Source organism: Gambusia affinis, linkage group LG07 (genome assembly GCF_019740435.1).
Source record: "Gambusia affinis linkage group LG07, SWU_Gaff_1.0, whole genome shotgun sequence".
In the NCBI taxonomy this organism is placed as follows: Eukaryota; Metazoa; Chordata; class Actinopteri; order Cyprinodontiformes; family Poeciliidae; genus Gambusia; species Gambusia affinis.
In genome coordinates, this window is record NC_057874.1 from 9,549,673 (window position 1) to 9,569,953 (window position 20,281).

The 20,281-nt window shown below is 41.1% G+C and overlaps 1 protein-coding gene across 1 annotated transcript in view; it reads right to left on the reverse strand.

Annotated features, from left to right (window-relative positions):
- The window catches only part of LOC122834443 (RNA-binding protein Musashi homolog 1-like), a 35,466-nt gene extending 18,306 nt beyond the window's left edge, over positions 1-17,160 (reverse strand). The window contains exons 1-6 of the mRNA XM_044122886.1: positions 16,990-17,160; positions 16,372-16,412; positions 15,470-15,551; positions 13,689-13,773; positions 2,014-2,055; positions 1,545-1,637 (exon numbers count right to left, since the gene is read on the reverse strand). Coding sequence (XP_043978821.1) covers positions 1,545-1,637; positions 2,014-2,055; positions 13,689-13,773; positions 15,470-15,551; positions 16,372-16,412; positions 16,990-17,054 — 408 coding nt within the window. The 5' untranslated portion in view covers positions 17,055-17,160. The remainder of the gene's footprint in view (positions 1-1,544; positions 1,638-2,013; positions 2,056-13,688; positions 13,774-15,469; positions 15,552-16,371; positions 16,413-16,989) is intronic.
- Positions 17,161-20,281: the final 3,121 nt, after the last annotated feature.

The window sequence follows — 20,281 nt, forward strand, 5'->3', positions numbered from 1 at the left end:
AGTTACTTATGCTCCTCACCATCCCTCCCTTTTTCTCTGCCCTTCAACCTTCCCAGAGATCCCCTTCCTCTGTCTCCATGGGGGGCTACTTCTTCCCTTTCAGTCCCCTGCCATCTCTCTCTTCTATTCCCCTCCTGCTCTCTTCCTCCTTCCTCCCTCTCCCCCGGTCACTCATCTGTCTCCACAGCATGGGCTTCTTTGACCAAATTTCATTCAAAGGGGCTACAGAAGGACAAACGCCGAGGCTGAAAAACCCCCGGCAATTTGATTGGAAATGAGCAAAACAGCAAAACAAAGGAGGCAAATGAACACTTTTGAGTTAGGGCAGTGGCAGATTAGCAAAACCACCAATGAATGCAGAGTCAGGTTTAGTGTCAACCAGCGTTTTCGGTTTTTGCTCCTAATTTTTCCAAAGGAAACGGTTTGGAGTAGAAAAGGTTTGCAGAAATCTTGGGTTGCCCAGAGGCACCTGTACTTCTGTAGGGTGAACCTTCACATGTGTGACAAATACACAGAAAGCCTGCAGTCTACCGCAGGAAATTTGATCAAGCAACAAATAAAAGCTGATACGCTTGTTTTAAAAAAAGCGCCATGAGTCGTCTTCAGGACGCTAACACCTCAGCTAAGAGCCTAAAAACATAACTAGCAAGAAGGCAAGAGAAAAAAATTAATGAAAAGTTAAGAAGTAGTGACAGCAAAAACGATGAGACCATTTATTTTAAACTTTTATCCTTAAATAATTTGTAGTTTCACGTTGAATAGTTCAAAAATGGTTAAGTTTGAGTAGCAGTGTTAGCTAAGCTAGCTAACGGCTAAACGAGAAGAAAACAAATAACATCATTTGTAAAATAAAATGAGTCTCCAAAAAATGAGTTGCTAATGAGACAGAATAGAACTTGAACATGTGTTTTACTGCACATAATTCCCCTGGTACTGCATTTAAAAATACATAGATATTATTTGCAAGCTGTAGCAAAAAGTAGTCAGAATACATCAGAGTAAAAGAGAAGATGAACAAATTTTGTTCATTAGCTGCCCACTGATGGATGTTTGTAAACCCAAATGGAAATGACACTTTTTTTTTATCGTTTAAGTGATAAATCTAATATCTACCCCACTAATTACAATTTCACAAGTTACATAACTTTCAGGCTGACAAATTTGTAAAGCAAGTTTTGTGTGAGAGAAATTGCAGCAGCAATTTTAGTCCCAATCATGACTGCCTTCTTCATACTTCTCTGCATGCAGGCCTTGCATGCAAGTTTATGCAAATATGTGTTACTCTAGCCCCTCCGATGTCCTTGCAGACTCAGTGCGGAAGTTACGACAGCGACTGCGTATGCCCAACTCGTTTCATGCAAATAACTGATGGGTAGAGCATTAATTCCTCAACTCTAACAATAAATAACTAAATCTGCAAAAAATGTAACAGTGAGGGCAATGGCATGGAAAATAAAACCATCTTGAATTCCATTCAGATGTTTGCCTCCATGAAGGATAACACCAGGCTGTGGCCTGAGCACAGCATGTTTGTAAAAACTCACCTTTCCAAACTGATCAAAGTATTGCTTCACATCTTCGATGGTCGTATTGACTGACAGTCCTCCGACAAAGATCTTCTTTGTCCTGGTCACAAGCTAGAAACACAATCAGAACGAGAAGACATCCTTCATGAGACACAGAGACTGTACGTTGGGAGGCAAATCATTCTCTTTAAGGATCAGCCTGCTAATTCTACGAGTTTGACGCGTGCTCAGATCTGCGTCAGTTCATGTATGAATCCTACGAATTCATGAGGAAGCAGGAACTAAGATGCACGTGTGTCATTTCAGGAGATCAGGACAGGGGTCAGGGGGCAGAGAACGGGGTCACGGTGTCAGGCTGAACAAGTGAACTGCAGCTCTTTTCTGGTCACGGGCCTGACTCTTATCCTAGCCAACCAGGATGTAGGGATTAGGAGTGATATATGACATCATCACCTCGCTGTTAACTCATTTGTGAGGGGGCACTCACCTTAGGCTGAGCCCGGCGGGGAAACGCCACCTTTGGGTCGATCTGCGGGGGGAAAGATTTAAACCCAGTTATAAACGCTGGTGGAGCAGACATAAAATGAAAGATTGATGAATTATTTTAAAGTACAGCGTAAAGCACTGAAGTGATAACCCTTCCCCTCCTGAGTTTGCTGTTTGTGCTTTGTAGGGCTTTTCATTTATGTTTAGGTTTAATTGCATCCTTTAAAGATCTGCCTCCCACTGAGTTACACCTCATCCAACTTAATGACAAAATGTCAAAATGAATAGAATATACCGAAAGAGAATTACATTCCTACCCAAAACAAAAAGCAACAACATTATTAACTATTAAACCAAGTCTGGTCATGTGTGAAAAGTAAGACAAAACTTGCTGTGGACAAACAAGAAACCCCCCCCCCAAAAAAACTACAGGGACAATATTCTGTGGATTGAGCATTTTAGTTCATAAACATCATACTGACAGTCAAACGTGGTGGTGGTTACATGCTGGTCTATGTCCACTGCCACAGACAGCAGGTCTACATCTGAATGCCTCAAAATAAGCAAAATGAAGGTTCAAGAGTGGCCTAGCCAAAGTCCTGGGCTTTTATCTGACTGAGATGTTGTGGCATGACCTTAAACAGGCTGAATTAAAAAAAAAAAATTAACAAATAAAACAGTTCTGCAAAAAAAGAGTGGGCCAAAACCTGTTCGATGACAGCTATTGTTGCCCAGGACGGTAGCAACAGTCAGTAGATTTAGAGGGTTGATTACTTTTTCCCACATGATCAGGTTGTTTTGGATAGTTTTACAAAATAAAATCCTTATTATAGGATTTTACAAAATAAAATCCTTATTATAAAGAAGTTTATTTCTACTTCTGAGGTTATCTTTGATGCTAAAATTTGTTTCAAAATCTAAAACATTTAATGTGGCGACAAAGTAAAAACAAGAAGAAATCCTCATGAGGCCAAATAAAATCTTCACAGTTTGGTATTAACACAAGAAATGCAAACTATTATATGGCAAATTGTCAGGGCTTTGACCTCACCCACCATGAAAATCTTTTATTTATGCAGCAAAGTCACTAACTCTGGTTCTGCTCTACATTCTGTTCAGAAGCAGCAAATTCTTGCAGTGGTAAATAAAAACCAGAATTAGTCACAACACACAAGTCTGTAAATCTGACTACTTGGGGAGAAGCACTAAAGTCCTGAAATAGAGCGTATGCTAATCTGTGAATATGTATAGTAGCCCCTTGTTTATGCAAGCCCCCACAAATCCAAACCCAGCAGCTATACAAACAGTCAACGGGAACAAATTAGTCAGCGAGACGACAATTCACACTTTCTCCGAATTTTCTGCTGAGACACAGCCGGACCGCCACGAACTGGACAGAGCGGAGCGGCCTGAGATCTGAAATGAGCATTTAATATTCGGAATACATTTAAGATGAATGTGTGTGTGTGTTTTTCTTTTTTCTAAGTCTCACAAATCCTGACAACCACCATTTTGGATTAGTCAGATTTGACTGTATCCAGAGTCCCCTCCTCCCCCCCACTCCACTGGAATGTCTCAGCAGTGGTCAAGGTTGCAGATAAAATTAGAAATAAATGAGCTTTGAATGTGCTGGCATTTTAATAATGTTAAATATGCAAAGCCCGGCCTGGCATTTTATATTTGCGCGGAATCTCGTGTTATTCACACTCGTGCCAGCTGAGAGAGATGATTTTAGGTCACAGGACCTTGTAGAGTATAATAGTCTTAGGGGTTTCCATCTATGTCGCAATAATTGGATCTGTGAAGCAAAGCCTCTTGTGTCTCACATGGCCGCTATTAGGCGTATTGAATTGCGATTGGCAACTATAGTCTGCCCAACAGCCAAAAATAATTAGATATAATGTGGACAATATAGGCATTATTAAATAGGTTCCTCATTCGACGTTTCTAAAAAGACCTTTCATCTCTTTACAGTGATAATTGTTCGCTTCTGATGGCAAATACATCCTTTGAGGGCCTTTAAGTGCTTCAGATTTACCAGCACTCGGAGAGCACAACGCCGTGTAACTAAGATGCAGCTGCAGCGCCCTTGAAAGGGATTGCGGAAGGACTTTGCACCTTGAAGTGGGACGCAAAGATGAGAAGAGTCATGTCACCTCCAGCTGGTCCGAGCACAAAGAGGAAGGTGACAGAAGCCGACGGCGGCAAACGGCAAACAGCAGCACGACAACGGAGCGAGGCCGCAAAAAAGAAAAAAGAAAAAGAGGCAACAAAGCAGTTTATTATAGTATCTGCCGAAACTGAGATAAATGTAACCTTATAAATCTGCGTGACTCTGAGATGGTTTTTAAACAGCATGCAGGAAAACATGTTTCTCGTACTTAATCAGTGCAGAGCAGAGTACGGAGCACCTGCACTCCAAAAATAGCTTTTTATGTATTTTTATATAAACATAAGAAAAAGAAAGAAAAACAAAGATAGCCAGAATGAAACAAATGCAAAAAGACAAATATGTTTATATATTTATTTTCGGTGCAAAGTTGGGGGCAATGTTCGTGGGTTTGGTCTGACCAGGAAGTGACTTATGAGCCTCTGGTGTTCGAATCAGCCCACCTGCTCTTAAATGGTCAGACATGACTAGAAAAGTGAAGCCGCCTGAGGCCAGAAGAGGCAGAGACACAGACGCACCAGAGGCTGACAGCGATCAGAAGCCGAATCACATCTGACACAAAACTAAATCACAAAAATAGTAGTGGGGTAAAAAAAAAAAAACAAACACTTGTTTGACATTGTTTTGTGATTTTGTGTCTGCGTGACATTTGTCAAATGTCTGGATTAGCTTTGACGCCAAATATGTTTTTACCGACTAAAATCATTTACCACATCACATCACACTCCACCAATTTTTACTGGAGAGATGTCAAATACTTGGAAATAAAAGAAATCCCGTTAAGTAAACACATTAAAGCGGAAAACTTTTTCTTTTCTTTTTTTTCAAGTAAAGCATCCACATCAGCAAAAAAAAAAAAAAAGTTTTGTTTTGGTCAAATCTAAAATAAAATCTAACAAGGTTCACGGGCATATAGTTTTGGGAAGCATCTGTTTTAGTGGATTATACATCTGCCAAATTACCTTTTCAGTTTCGCTGATTATGGTCAGCGATCGACCACTTAGAAACTAAAAATCTGATATCTTCCCAGTAAATAGTCAGTACCTCAGAACTACCAGGTCGCACTGAAATGAACACCGTTGAAGGAGGAAGGTAAGAGACGATGCCTCAAAGTTGGCTTTTTTTAGCATCAGTATGTTTGCAGATGAAAATAAGTAAAAACAAAACATGTAAAGCCATTTTCGAAGAAAGCTGTATGTGTCCTTTGTCGCAAATCAATTATAACGTCCAATTATTACCACCATGATCCATGTTGTACGTCATGGAACAGGCCGGGATCAGGAGATGTTAGAAATATCTGCTTATTCTAAACTAAACTTGTAGGAAATACCTTATGATATTGTGCGTTTTTACATCATGAGGCATGTGAACAAGCAGGTAAGTTTGTTTGTGAATTTGTCTTGTAGAGGACTAAACGAGGCATTTCTTCATTATTTATAGATAACACCGTCCCATGAGCACGAGGTTTTTACTGTTTTCGCATTTTTCTTTGACTCAAAAAAAAACAACAAAAAAAAAAAACAGCTCTGCTACCTCTGCATTATTTTTTTCATTCATTTCATGCATTTATTCTTCATAGGTTTATCATCCTAAAAATGTTTACATTCTTTTAAATTTGCTCAGAACGTAGAACAAATATACATTTGCCATTGCGTTTAGTTCTCAAAGCGAGTCGGGTAAAAACAGTACGGGCAAGTCAGATATTTACCAAATCACCGCCGAGCCAAACAAAATATCCAATATAGCAGGAAATTAAACAGAAATCAAGAAACCAGACCTTCAGGAAAGTTGGAAAATCTGCATCAGCCAGTAAAAGCCTGATTGATGCATCTCTGCATTATTAGAATAGTTTTGCTACCAAAATATCACATTCTTGAGAAACCTGTCTTAACGCAGCACAATAATGTCATGTAGCATTAATTAAATTAATGTGACATGTATATATTTTATATTTCCCATTTGACCAAGCACCTCTAAACCTGTACACTGAGACAGGTTCTGTAACAAACACCCCTGTGTGATGGTTACCAACTACTCTAGGTTAGACCTAAAGCAACGTCTGCAATAATGCTACTACAGCTACAATCATGCCATGCTGTTAAAAATAATCATTCCACTTGAGTAGAAAAACACAGAATGCATCTAAGATGCAATTTCTACATCTGGCTGTTCTCTGAGGGAGGCAAAAAAAACTAAAATAAATGAAAACTAAAGCATCTATCAGAGTGGCGGATTAGCCTCGAGGAAGACAGAAAGGCCACGAAGCAAAAAGAGGGGGGGGAAAAAAAAAAGAAAAAAAAAAGATGTAGCCAGGTCACTGTTTTCAACACTCAGAAATAACTCTTCCGAGGCTTGATGTGCGACGAGAAGCAGTCAGGCTTGTGAAATTACTGTAGATAGTAATAAAAAAATAAAAAATAAGACGTAACAGGAAGGGGAAAAAAGTTGCCTGAGCCTGACAGGGAAGAGTTACAACCGAGTGTTCGTGAAATGGTCTGACTAACATCCTGCTTCATGACATCCAACCTCCGCTCCATCTAAGCAGCAAAGTGACAGCAGAGCCTAAATTATGATTTAATTCTCTCTTCTTCTTCTTTTTTTTTTTTTTTTTTAGTGGTTTAGCTTTTTAAATCTACACTAATCTACAACAAATAGTCACCTCGCTTGGCGCTGCGCATCCACCAGTGTAACAAACTGGAAAAAAAAAAATAAAAATAGTACAAAGGACAGAGGGTTAAATAAATAGACGGAGAGGTAGAGAGCAGAAATAGACGTTGAGGATGAGAGAAAAGACAGGAAGAGAGAGAAGGTGTTCATTTGTAAAACAGTCAGCCCATGAGAAAGTGGGCATGTCCGGCGCTGCAGTGCAGCGGGGCCGTCCCAGCAGGCAGCCCCTCTGATTTCATTAATTAACAGGACAAAGACTGCAAAACAGATGGGCCCCGCAGAGGAACCGGGGCTCCTGAGTGACCCTCCCAGTCACGCATACGTATATGCTCACATGGATTTCCATGTAACGCAGCGCAAATGTCACACAAACACAAGCATGCACTTTTAATCCGACAGGAGCACCGACTGAAGCGGCTATATGACAGGTTTGCCTCTTCTGGACACTCTGGCCGAGTCGCCAACCAAATGGCCAACAGCCACACTGATAAAAAAGGCACCACAGGCCGCCACATCATGGCTGCACGATCAATATAGACTAAACAAAAAGCTATAAACACAAGAGCAGAGGAAAAAGGGGGAACTTGGCATGTCGATGAGTGAGGGGAGGACACTTGGTTTGGGCTGAGGCCAGCAGGGTTGACCTGCGCAGACGGACAACGGTGGAGTAATTAGTTAACGAAGCGCGCTAATGAGGGCCGGCAACCCAACCCTACCCCCATAACCCTCCCAATGGGGCTGGGCGTCCTGGTCCCACCTTAAGAGCAGGTCTGAGCTGTATCCACAGATCCGAGGACGACCCATGAACCTCGGAAGGCCAATCCACATTTGTTTCCTTCAATCCGATTAGTTGCTTTTCAGATCCATACTGATTACGGCACAGAAGCCGAGCCTTCCCCCTCCTCCTCTCCTATTCTCTTCCAACCCCCCAGCTCCAGTTTTGTCCACGTCAGCATTAGCAGCTAATCTTCCAGTCGAAGGGCCACCGCTAGCATTCAAGCTCTAGTAACCAGGTGTTGGAGCAGAAGCCCGCACAAAGTCTTGCATCTTTATGTTACAGTCACAAACTGTGTGTCTTATTGGATGTACCGAGGCAAGGTGGTGCATTATTGTGAAGTGGAAGGAATATGATTGGAAAAGTGATGTGTGCTTGTGTATTTTAAGCCTCTCTTTATTCTGATTCTTCTACGTAAAATCTGTAAATAAAAAAAAAAAAAAGATGTAAACATTTAAAGTATGTGAAATTTATGTTCATTTTGAACTTTTTTCATTAAAAACTGCAATTTTCTGTATTTCCTCGTCATACATTCGCCGCCAATCGTTTTCTGCTCGTCAGTAACGTAACTGCTGATCTAGATTCTGATTTTTATCGAACTCAGAGACAAGCGCCAATGTATGTGGTAGTTGTTGTACCAAAACAACAACACCAGAGACTACATTTTAGTTTTGACGGATTTGTTGTTTTGGAGAGAAAGAAAAAAGCTTATTTTCTTTTTACCCTTTGACCTGCCAATCAGCGTTCAAAGCCAGTCAGGAGATAATAGGATGATAAATTGGTCCATCACTATCTGCAAAATTATATGTTGACCCAATCCCTATAATTGAATAACAACATTAAGCGATCACACATTGGTGACCCATCAACACTGGACGCACTGCCCATGAGGCTCAACAATCCATCACTCATAACACGGCCAGCGTTTATGGGTAACTGGAACCAGAGACGGTCCGTTTTCTGGGAACATGTGCTCCCGTCTCTTCCTAATCCTGTAGCTGGTTTCAGCGAAGCATTTCGCGGAGAAAAACAAACACCGTACCAGCCCATGCCCCCTCCGCGTCCAGAAAAACACAACTGCACACCACGGGGCCCGAGGCGATACTTTGCCCCCCCGACAGGAAATCTAACCTCCAACCAGAAACAGCAGCCTCACCAGAGCTCTCTCCCTGAAAACAATCAGCAACCTCCTGTTTGTTTGACGGATTTATAAAGCTCTGCTTATATTTCACCTGTGACTTTCAGCGTTTTTTTTAACAAAACGAGGATTAAAAACAATCCAGGACGTAACAGTACTGTAAATGTTTAATAACCTTTTTAACCACTGGCATGGACCTTGCACCAGCTAATGTAGTTTCCCTCTCGCCCTGTGAGCCTCGCTGCTTCGATAAACAGCCCTCTCATGCACCTTCCCCTGGCTCCAGCGTTGCCCCTTTGTGGCTTTCGCCAGCAAACCTGAGGCTTGGCGTTAGAGGGCGAAAACAACGGAGCATCGAATATTCTTCCTCTCTCCCGAGGGAGACGTCTTATTTGTTGTTGTTGTTGTTTTTTTTTTTGTATCTGATGTATTTTTTTCTGTGTTGCAGGAAGAAAAAAAAAGTAATACGTTGATTTTAGCAACATTGAACATGATGTTCATCTATTTCAGATCAATGATTTTTTTTTTTTTTTTTTTTTTTTTTGGAAAAAGCCCACAGCTGAGAAAACATGTAAACTCCTGCAGCTAAATTTTGCAAATACAGTCTGAACGAAGAACAAAAATCAACGTTTTCCAGCTCTGAGTAAGAAAAAAACGAAGCTAGATCAGCATCTGACCCACTAACATTATTATTATTGTTTAGCCAGAGGCAGTCTAAGACTGTATGGTGCCCCAGGCAGCATATCTTTTATTTTTTTATTTTTTTTGCTTGGGGGATAGTTCAGCATATAACCCCATTTAACACCTGTACTTCATTGTTTACCAGTAGGAAAACCAGAGTATTTGCCTGTATGAGTTGTTCCTGTATACCTGTGGCTCACTGTAGTGGAAAAACATCACTAAAAAAGCAGCAATCAATGAAAAAAAAATATTCATTATTAGGTATGACATTTTAACATTACTGGGATCTTAATGTGCAGATTTGAAACAAAACAAAAACAAATACTACATAGGATAATATTTCTTTTTTTTTTCTTTTTTCCCTCTCCCTGGTTTTTAAAGAGTCGCTTTTAGAGCATAAACAGTTTATGCTCTGGCTGTCTGTTCAGATTGCTAGCCTGCAGTCCGCTGCTTTACAGCCAACTGTAGTTTAACAAACTCTAATAAGAGAAAACGACAGTCCTTCTTTAAATTTCACTCTGAATATGTGCACATTTTACAAACAGTCAAATTAGTTCCTAAACATTCTTATAGGCAACGGGGAAAGTTTAGCTTGTTTTCAGCCTGGTGACCAGCAGTGGACGGCAGCAGACGGCGGAGGGGCAGTAATACATCAGGAAAGGTACGCCAGAATATTTCAACAGTTTTGAAAGCCTTTTAACCCTTGATTTCTAAGATCGTGAACCTGCCTAAACCCGCCAACAAATTCCTCTTTACACAGAATAAATGTTGCTCACATTAGTCTCTTCGCAACAAATGGCAGCAGATTTTCTTATTTGGCCTCGCAGCCACTTCTGGTGCACACCGTTTTAAAAGCAAAAGCTAGAGTTGGAACATCAGGAACCAATTACATCGTTGTGCTTATGAGCAACCACAGAAAATGGCCAGTTATTGAGATTTATTTGTAGCTTTATTTGTCAGTATTTTAGTTGGCAAAAACAAACAAAGGGCATTAAATTATATCTGTTAACATCACAACCAAAATGTTTTATTATGAATATATTTGCCAGGTTTTTTAAACTGACAATACATCTAATTTTTTTAAGTTTTTAGTATTTTCTTTTTCAAAATATTATGTTTAGAAACCTAAATAAATGTATTAAAAAAAAAAACTTAAATTGAGTTTTATTTAAACCAAAAAGCAAAACATTAACCCTCTTGCTGTAAAATAAACGGCTTTGGTGTCAGAAATAGAAAATTAACAACCGCTAAATTTAGAACTGCATTTTACAGAACCTATTTACAGCAGCAGAGTGATGTGTGGGGCTCCTTCCCGAGGCCATACAGCAAAAATATTTACAAGAAGGTAAATCTGTCATTCTTTCAAGCAAAAAAAAAAAGCCATCTGTCCAGCAGTCCACAGCAATAGGTGGTGAAAGAGCAATGCTGTGTTGATCATACAGCCCTCCAAATAAGCTAAGCTGACTTTTAGATTATACCATCAAGATACTTATTTGCTCCTACCGACTACTTTTCTAATTTTTAACTTAGTTTAGTCCAATTATATTTGATATCTTGAATATTCAGAAATAAGTGTTTCATTTTAGTTTCATTGTTTTTCATGCATTTTGTACAAGTAATTCGGTACAATATTCACATCATTTATGGATGCCCAACAAAACCTGTAATTGGTATATAATTGTTAAATATTGCAACAATGTTTTTCATTTTAACAACACACCCCACCCTTCTCTGAGCTTTAGCATCTCAACCACTGACAAATATAAAAAGTGTTGACATGAAGGGCACTAAATGGCTTTTCAACTGATCAAAAACATCAGTGGCATGCAGCGTGCGAATGCATTGCACCTGAAACATAATCTCCCTCCAAATATTGCATGCAAGCGATAAGACTCTAAGACCTGGATGTTGCTCATTAAAACTGCAAATGGACATATAATAAACCGCTAAGAAAACTGAAAGCAAAAGATGCTGGTTTGCATTTTGTTTTGTGGTACGAAATAGATGTGAAGACATTTTGACTTTTACTAATTATTCTTAGCCGCTAAGCAATAATCTAACTTTGGATAATCATTGTCTTCTGTTTTATGGATTTGCAAAAGTTTTGTTCTGTGTCTACTCTCAGCAAAAAGAACACATGGATTTCTGTTTTATCAACAAAGTTGCCGTATTCTGCGAACTTTGAGGAACAGGTGGACCGAGGGCTGATTTTGAGTAGCAGTTTCCGATTAGAAATTGTGGCCCTATTTACTTAGAGATTAAACCAAAAGCAAAAAAAAAAACTTAGTCAACTAAAGATAAGTACTTTGGTTCTGCCTAACATTTTCTGTTTTATGCAGAGTTTGTCTGCGGACACTGGCTGTGCTGGTGGGTATTTTACGAGGTTTGGACTCACGTAAAATCAGTCCATGGGCCACAAAAGGCCCACAAGCCACACCTTGAACACTTCTGATTCAGATCAGTCAAAAATAATGGGAAAAATTTGAGGAATTAAACAAAACATAACATCTTAGGCATATTTTTTAACACATTTTACCAAATGATAAAAACGTTAAAGACACTATATTTATGATACAATAATGGTTATCCATATCCTCACATTCCTATGCCGTGCTTGGGGCCTAAAAGAACATTCTGTTCGCAGATATGTTTATAAATTTAAAAAAAAACAGTGGGAGTTTTAATGAGAAGTAAAAGAAAATCTCAGCTTTTCAGCATATTACCGGCCTATAAAAGCCGGTCAAAGAGGAAATCGGCGAATTCCAATCTCTGATTGGCTGCTGAGTCTCCAGTTTTCACATCGTTACATCCCCGCAAAGTATTTTGGTTTATAACAGGGCAGCGTCTAATCCCCACCAGCGACCTGCCAAGCTGAGCTTCCAAAATCTCACACACACACACACACACCAACACGCACAAACAGGGTTCTGACTTTCAGATACTTCAGCAGCACCTAGTTTTAAGAGGTAATATGACTCAGTTGCTCAGAGCCTAGTACTTTGAAGCGAACACAGCAACAGGCGTGTTGTAATAAATCTAACAACGGCTGTAAAAAAGAAAGAAAAAAATTATAAAAATCTTCAAATATTTGCAAGCTGCAGCTTTGAAATAATGAGATGTATAAAAAGTGAAAGTTTGGCATGACTTGACATTATCTCTCCGTGTCAGAGCTGTGCCGCCTGACTGGGTCCAGCGCCTTAAGTTAATGCAAAATAGCTGAGAAGTTGTTATGGAGACATGAATCCCATTGGGTTGTGCTGCTACAGCACCGTCTCCAGAGGCTGGCGTCACCCCCAGCAACAGACTTGCTCCAACAACTGCACCCAACTCTACCTTTCCTCCACCCCTGGGCTCTGCTGCCACTCTGTGCCACCAGTTTTCACTCTCAAATGATCCTATTGTGCATGCATGCGTTTGCGTGTGTGTGTGTGTGTGTGTGTGTGTGTGTGTGAGTTCAAGCTGACGAAGACACACCCAGTCCCCGCTCCCACACTCAATCTACATGACCAAGACAGCAACATTCACACCTTCATGGATATTCAAATCTCAGTCAGCAGCTCAGAGTCACACCAGACGCAAGCCGCTGGGATTCACACGTCCTCTCATGCCTTTTCTTTCCGTCCTCCCCTGATATTTATAAATAAAACCAAACACAAGCACGACCTTCTTTCTGGCAAAGGGTCTGTCCCATTTACCCACATTTGAATTTTCATGCTCCATGAGTACAGGAGGGGGGGATTTTTTTCTTTTTTTTTTTTCTTTACAGGAACATCTCAATTCCCTGAAAATCTCAACAGTTGCATCCATGTTGAAGAGGAGACCTCACAAGCTGAATCTGCCCGGGTTGGGACTCAACGCTAACAACTTTTTCCTTCCCTAAAACTCAGCTGAAACAACTTCTGTGCGCTCTGTGCTGTGCATAAAACCTGCGAGGGGTGTTAGCAGGGGCTCCCGCTACCCCATTCAGGTCCCCCAGGTAACCATGGCAATGAAGACCAAGAAAGAACGCTTTCATGTTGGCGCCCTGAACCGGGATTTGGAGGGGGGAAATGAGCAGACAGGAGAAGAAGAAGGAGGAGGGAAGGGTGGCTGCTCCAAAATGCACTCCTAAACTTTACAAGCCATACAGTGGGAGGCAAAATGCACAGAGAGGCAGGAAGAATAATAAAAAATAAAAAAAAAATAAAAAACATGCTGATAGAAAAAGTTAGCCAACCATAAAGCGCTTCAAAATAGAAAACTCACCGTTTTGGAATCCAATTCATGTCTGTTTTGTGCCAAAACCTTTTCCACACCGGCCTGATCTGCGTATGTAACGAAGCCGAACCCCCTGCAAGAGGAGAGGAACGAAATAAGCTCACACATGCAACCATCTTTGGTGGAGAACCTCAGTGGTCCCGCCAAGGGGGTCCTATATGAGTAATTTTCCACAAGTATGAACTCAAAAGCTAGAGAACGAGCTTCAGCTAGCAGCAATCACTCCCCCTGTTGCTACCACAAGGCTACGTAATAATTACTAAGGCTACTAAATGTGGTGATTTGAACAGAGAGTCACCAATCATGCTTTTCATGGATAATTTTCCTTGAGGTCTGACTGCCTGATTCCTGACTACAACACATGATAAGTGATGTAGAATCTGTAAAAGTGTTGCAGGTTCTTTCACAGACATATTTGTGTCAATTTATACCAAAGTTTCGCTAAATTTAAACCAAAATATAAAGGATTACAGCACCATCCCATATGCGTCGTGGTATATTTGCGACCATTATCTGATTTGTTTCAATAAACCGAAAAAAATGAAGGATGCATCCAAAGGCATGTTGTTAATTGTTAAAGAAAAAAAAGAAGAAAAAATAGCTGGAGATTTACGTTTTGATGCAGTTAAGAAACATACAGAAAAAAAAACTGCTTATAGTATTTGAGCAAATTGTCTCTAACGAGAGCAAAACAAATGAGGATTATCCAGTTCCAATATCTGGGTTTTAAGCACTCAATGTACAGAACATTAGATGTCTTTGCAGTTCTCTTTATAGAGGAACTCAGAAATAATGAACACGTTTATTAATCAGCATTTCTGCTAAGGAAATTCTGAATTTTTCACATTAAAAAAGATTTTCCTAAACCGCCAAATTTGCCCCTTTTTTTTGCAATAGGCAGAAGGAGAGCCTGTTGACTTTCCTCTTTTAACCAGATGACCAGCACTCTGCTGCAACAGGCTATTATTCCCTGCAAAGCTGAGGAAAACTATGACCTCTCCAGAAACAGCAGAAAAAGAATCAGAAGCTTCGGCTGCTGTGAAACCACTCAGTTTTAAACAGTTGCATACAGACGGAGGTGGGTAGACAACCCAAAAACTGTACTCAAGTAAGAGTAGCACTGCTTCAAGAAAAAGTACAAAGTAGCTGTAGTAAAAAGAAATTACTCAAGAGTGGGGGGAAAAAAAAGTATTTGGTGAAAAGGCTGATCATAAGATCAATCATTTAATATTTAAAAATCATCAGCTGGACCAAAATTTAAAAGGACGTGAATGTGGTGTGTATTTTGAGGACCAAATTCAAAATAATTCATACACATAACATCATAACAAGACCACAAAAAGCAATTTCTTTCAGTGTAAAAACTATGAAACGTTAACAGAAACTGCAGGTGTGTGTCTGGTGGGCTTTTGAGATAAACCAGCTTGTTCTTCACTCTGAAGTTACTCACAAGCACCCAGAAATTTTAGTGAAGTCAGAGAGGCGGTACTTCATAATAAGTGAAAGTAAAAAGTTCAGCATAGTGAGAGAAATACTCTTAAAAGTACATCAAGTAAACATAACTAGTTACTACCCAACTCTGCATATATATAAAATTATGTTATGTCTTTTGCATCAACTAGCTCCTCGTGCCCACAGGACCCGTATTTGAACGGGTCACCCCCGTTCAAATACTTTCTAGGGGCGCCCCTGGAGAATAAGCGTGGAAAGCAGGCATGAGGCATCCAGTGATAGGACGGCGCGGCGCACACGCCTCCTTTCCCTCTTACCTCGACCGCTTGGTAACGGGATCCCGCATCACCATGCACTCCTTCACCTCGCCAAATTTGCAGAAGTACTCTCTCAAGCCTTCTGCGGAAGACAACGAGGACAGCAAACTGTTAAATAAACTCAGGAAGGGGTACAACTTCTCCCTCCCCATACACACACACACACACACACACGCACACACACACATGTGTAGCTGGGGTGGCCGGAGGGAAACAATGGGGTCGGGGTGGACCACGTTGTGTTTGCGTCCCTCCAGACCTCCCAGATTACAGCGAAGGCCACAAAAAAAAACAAAAAAAAAAAAAAAAAAACAAGATTGCAGGTTTAGAGCAGCAGCATCTGTGGGATAATAACACGGCTAACTAGAATAAACCGTGAGCATGCGTGTCTCCTAGAATAAATGCTAACGATGAGAGGGAAAAACAACAACAGGAGCGTGGGAATAAGCAGGCGCACAACTTCGGCTTTGCCTCCGAATAATCGATAACTTTTATCATGTGCGTATTCATTTATTTTTTTAATAGAGGTGGAAATCCTCTGTTATTAACTGCGCAAACGAGCGCACATGCGGGAGGGAAAAATAAAAAAAAGAAGAGGGAGTGAGGGAGGTGAGGGGTGAGGGGGCAGGCAGACAAGTCTAGTTGTATGTGTGCACGATTTCCAGTGTTAATCTCCTGCGTCTCTGCAAGTCTTAAATCCTGAGAGCTGATCCTCGGTGAACAGCAGCCTTTCTGTGTTTGAACTGTACACGGGCTTTCTGTGCAACTTCAAGAAGCATGGAAGCTGCGCGTTTTCACACACAAACACACACACAGAGAGAGAGAGAGAGAGAGAGAGAGAGAGAGAGAGAAGGAGGTTGTTTCATCTAGACAGTGTTAAAGTAGAGAGCGGGACAGCTCACCTTGTGTTGTCTGCCAACTCAGACCCCCGATGAACATTTTGCTGAATGAGAGAAACACAAGCCGCATGTAAGTCACACAGCACAAAGCGCCTCTTCCCCAGCACATTCATGAGCAAATCTGGAGGGGTTCTCTGTGTAATCTAGCATCAGTAAAGTAAAGAAGAAAGCATCGGCCATGTTGCGAAGTCACCCATCGGCCGGCCGGGCCGTTATAATCCCCCAGAGGAGGAGGAATAAATAATAATGGTGATAATAAAAGACAGGGATGACGGAGAAGTTGCAGCGTGGCCATTTGGAGGAACACCGCAAGAAATAAACAACCAAGAAGGATGAGGAGGAAGGGAGGCAGGCAGGCGGAAAGAAGCGGTGCGTCTGTGTCTCCTCCGGTGAGTGGATCCATCCCACACACACATACACACACACATTCAGAGAGAGAGAGAGAGAGAGAGAGAGAGAGAGAGACGCACACAGACATACACACACACACGCAAACACAAACACACACACGCAGCGTGCTCGTCTTTTGTCTCGGCGCGGAACTCCACTAAAGTCCAAGGTGAACTCAAAAACGGGTCCAGAAAAAGCAAAAGCGGCGGCGCTCCGGACCGGCTCGTTTACCAGGGGTCGTGGGGGGAGTTGTCCGTGCCGGAGGACAGGCTGCTCTGGCTCCCTTCCGTATCCATTCTGCTCTCCTGCTGCTGTGGTTCCCGCACTGGTGAGGCGAGGAGAGGCAGTGAGGCTTCCACCGCTGCTGCTGCTCCAGACTCAGGGGCGGGCAGGCTCGATGAGAGCAGCAGCAGCAGGAGGAGGAGGAGGAGGTGGAGGACGAAGAGGGAGGGGAGGTGGGGGGAGGAGAGGGGCAGCAGAGGTGGGGGTGGGGGAGGATGAAAAGAGGAGGGGTGAGTGAGGAAACACACGAATGCAGGCGCGCTCAGGGAGAAACTCCGCCCTCTACCTCAGTTTCTCCCGTAGCCTCAGACCTCCCCTCCCCTTTCCTCTGCCCCGTCCCTCCCGCACATTGGCTGGCTGTGTTCATGCTGCCAGTGGCGCTCCCTCTGTAGTGTTTCCCCGCCGTTCCTGTCATTGGCTGATCACAGCAGCATGGTCCATTAAAGTGGAGCGGGACCCACAGTGTCCTCTGTCAATTCGGTAACCTGTAGGCTAGTGGAATTAGCAAATGGAGGACATATATATATATATATATATATATATATATATATATATATATATATATATATATATATATATATATATATATATATATATATATATATATATATATACAACAACTGCATTTTACTTTTAGAAAAAAAAAAATAATAATAACAATAACAATAATAATAATAATAATAGCATGGTCCTATACAGTCAATAAGGCAGAAATACTCGGTCAAAAACAACCAATCAGAGCCAGGAGGAGGGCCTTAGACCTGTAAATCTCTCCTGTGTAGGTGCCTCCCCCTTGCATTGACCATATATGATGCGCATAGATGTTTTTGATAATGCCACTTGACAAAATGCAATATTTCTTACTGGTTTCTCAAATTGGTGACTGTAATGTTTGTATGACTCTTTAGTTTTGCCTTGTTGCTCAAATATGCCATACCAATCAACTTGATTGATTGATTGCTCTCTCTCTCACGCTATAGCTCGTTCTCCACACCAGAGTTTGCCGTGAATGCTCAAGCTAGTCAGCGCATCCACCGGTGACAGCAGATAAAACAGTTCCTCAGCATGTACATGAGCTTGATTGACAGTGCTAAGACCTTCCCCCTTGCTCTGATTGGTTGTTTTTGACCCAGAGTTGTGCATTTTATTCATATGAATGAATATGCACTTTTCTTTTTTCTTATTAATTTCACATGACTGTGTTCTTAACTATTTACAGTGTCTTGCAAAAGTATTCCCACAGTCACATTACAACCTTAAATTTCAATGTACACATAATATTTTTCCATTCTTCTCTATATTATAGCTCAAGCTTATAGTAGCTTAGAGATCTAACAAATTAAAAGGACTGGATTTAAAGCACATCTCAAGTATTTTCCAGTGTTTTACAGGTTTTCTTCCAGGATTGCCTTTCATCTCCATTTATCTTTCCATCACATCAGATTTTAAGGTTTTTACGACTCAAAAACAAGAGTATGGCAAATAATTTTCAAACCCTTTGAATGAACTTTTTTTTTTCCTTACTTTTCAACAAAATCAAAACATGTGCATTGGAATACATCCATCTGCCCATTATCTATATCTGCTGCTCTTTGCAGGGTTGCTGGAGAGTGGTTATTGAGTAAAAGGCAGCAAACAGTCTGGAGAGGTCAGGTGGTTAAAAAAATAAATAAAGTTGCCGTATGATAGCTGCAAAATCATTTCAAAATTCTTCAAATCGGGAATGCTCTGGTGGCGCAGGAGTTAAGCACCACCCACAAAGGGAGGCCTCAGTCCTCGACGCAGCCGTCGCAGGTTTGAGACCCGGCCTGCTGACCTTTGCTGCACGTCTTCCCTCTCTCTCATTGCCTATTTTCCTCTCCTAACACTTTCAAATAAAGGCCATCAGAGCCAAAGGGAACCTTAAAAATAATTCTTCAAATCATTCAAGTGACACTTTGTTAAAGCACCTTTTTGATTTAATTTAGCATCCAGGAGTCTTTGGTTGGGATCCATCAACATCCCACAGCCTGTGAACATACAGCTACCTCGAAACAGTGCTCTGCTTTTATCAGAGGATGCGAGGACATGTCCTGTCCAAAGCCTTAAGGGGTCTTTTGGTGAGGTCATTCTGTTGCTGTTTCGATGCGCATTTGTGCTCACAAAGAACCAGAAAAACAAAAACGTCTTGAACCTTAACATTGAAACAGACAACCGAGTGTTTCTGGGTGAAAACTGACTGATATTTGTGGCTTCGTCCATGCTGATAAGCACTTCAGCTCCATCTGAAGAAAAGGAACCCCAGAGCATGGCCCTGCCACCAACATGCTCCACAGTTAGCGTAGCGTTATTTTTAATCATGTGGATTGCTGTTTCTGACCCAAACATACCTTCAAACTATGTCTTTAGTTTGATCAGACTGTAATTCTTTCTCCCAGACGGTTCTGTTAGATTTTTTTGTTGTCATTGGAATAAAAGAATTTAATGTGGAACCCTCAGTTGCTCAGTTGAAATATGAATACAACAGTACAACAGAACGTTTTCACACATAAAAACACAAAGCATTCTTACTGGAAACTCCTACCACACATCGTTACTGCTGGCCTATTAGCAGCCTTCCTAATCGTTTTTCCAAAGTTTCACAAATTTTGGAAAAACCTCAGATTTTTGTCCTCGCTTTCTCATATTTTCTTCAAAATCGCATTAAAAGGTGCAGCATTATCAATATGAGACCTAAACTTTTTTTTTTTTTACAAATTTGCCCATGCAGCCAGCCAGTCAGCCAGCTTCCCTTAAATTATCGACCTGGGGCCATGCCTGAACACCAAAAGTTTTTCACAGGATAAATACAGAAGAGGAAAATAGTCTTGCTTTTTTACATGCTTGTAAAACACTTTCCACTCGTTTGCAAAACAGCAAAACTTACTCTTATTGCATGGATGGTTTCTTCATGCATCAAATTAGCAGTTCACTACTTATCGATTTTTCTGTGGAACGCAACTCCAAATTAAATGGGAAAAAATTCATCTGTTTGTGTATTTTTTCACAGAGTATCTCAACTTTCCAGGGAGAAAACATTTGCTTTGGAAAATGGAATACGTTAGAGCAATGCTACTGCACTTACTATTGGAAGGCATTTGCAAACAAGCCAACCGTGGAGTGGCATGCAATTTCCTTGGCACTGATTGGCTGCTACTCAGAGATAGCGGAACCATGGATGTTGGCCTCTGCAGAAATGTTAAGACGGTTTGGTCTAACGCAT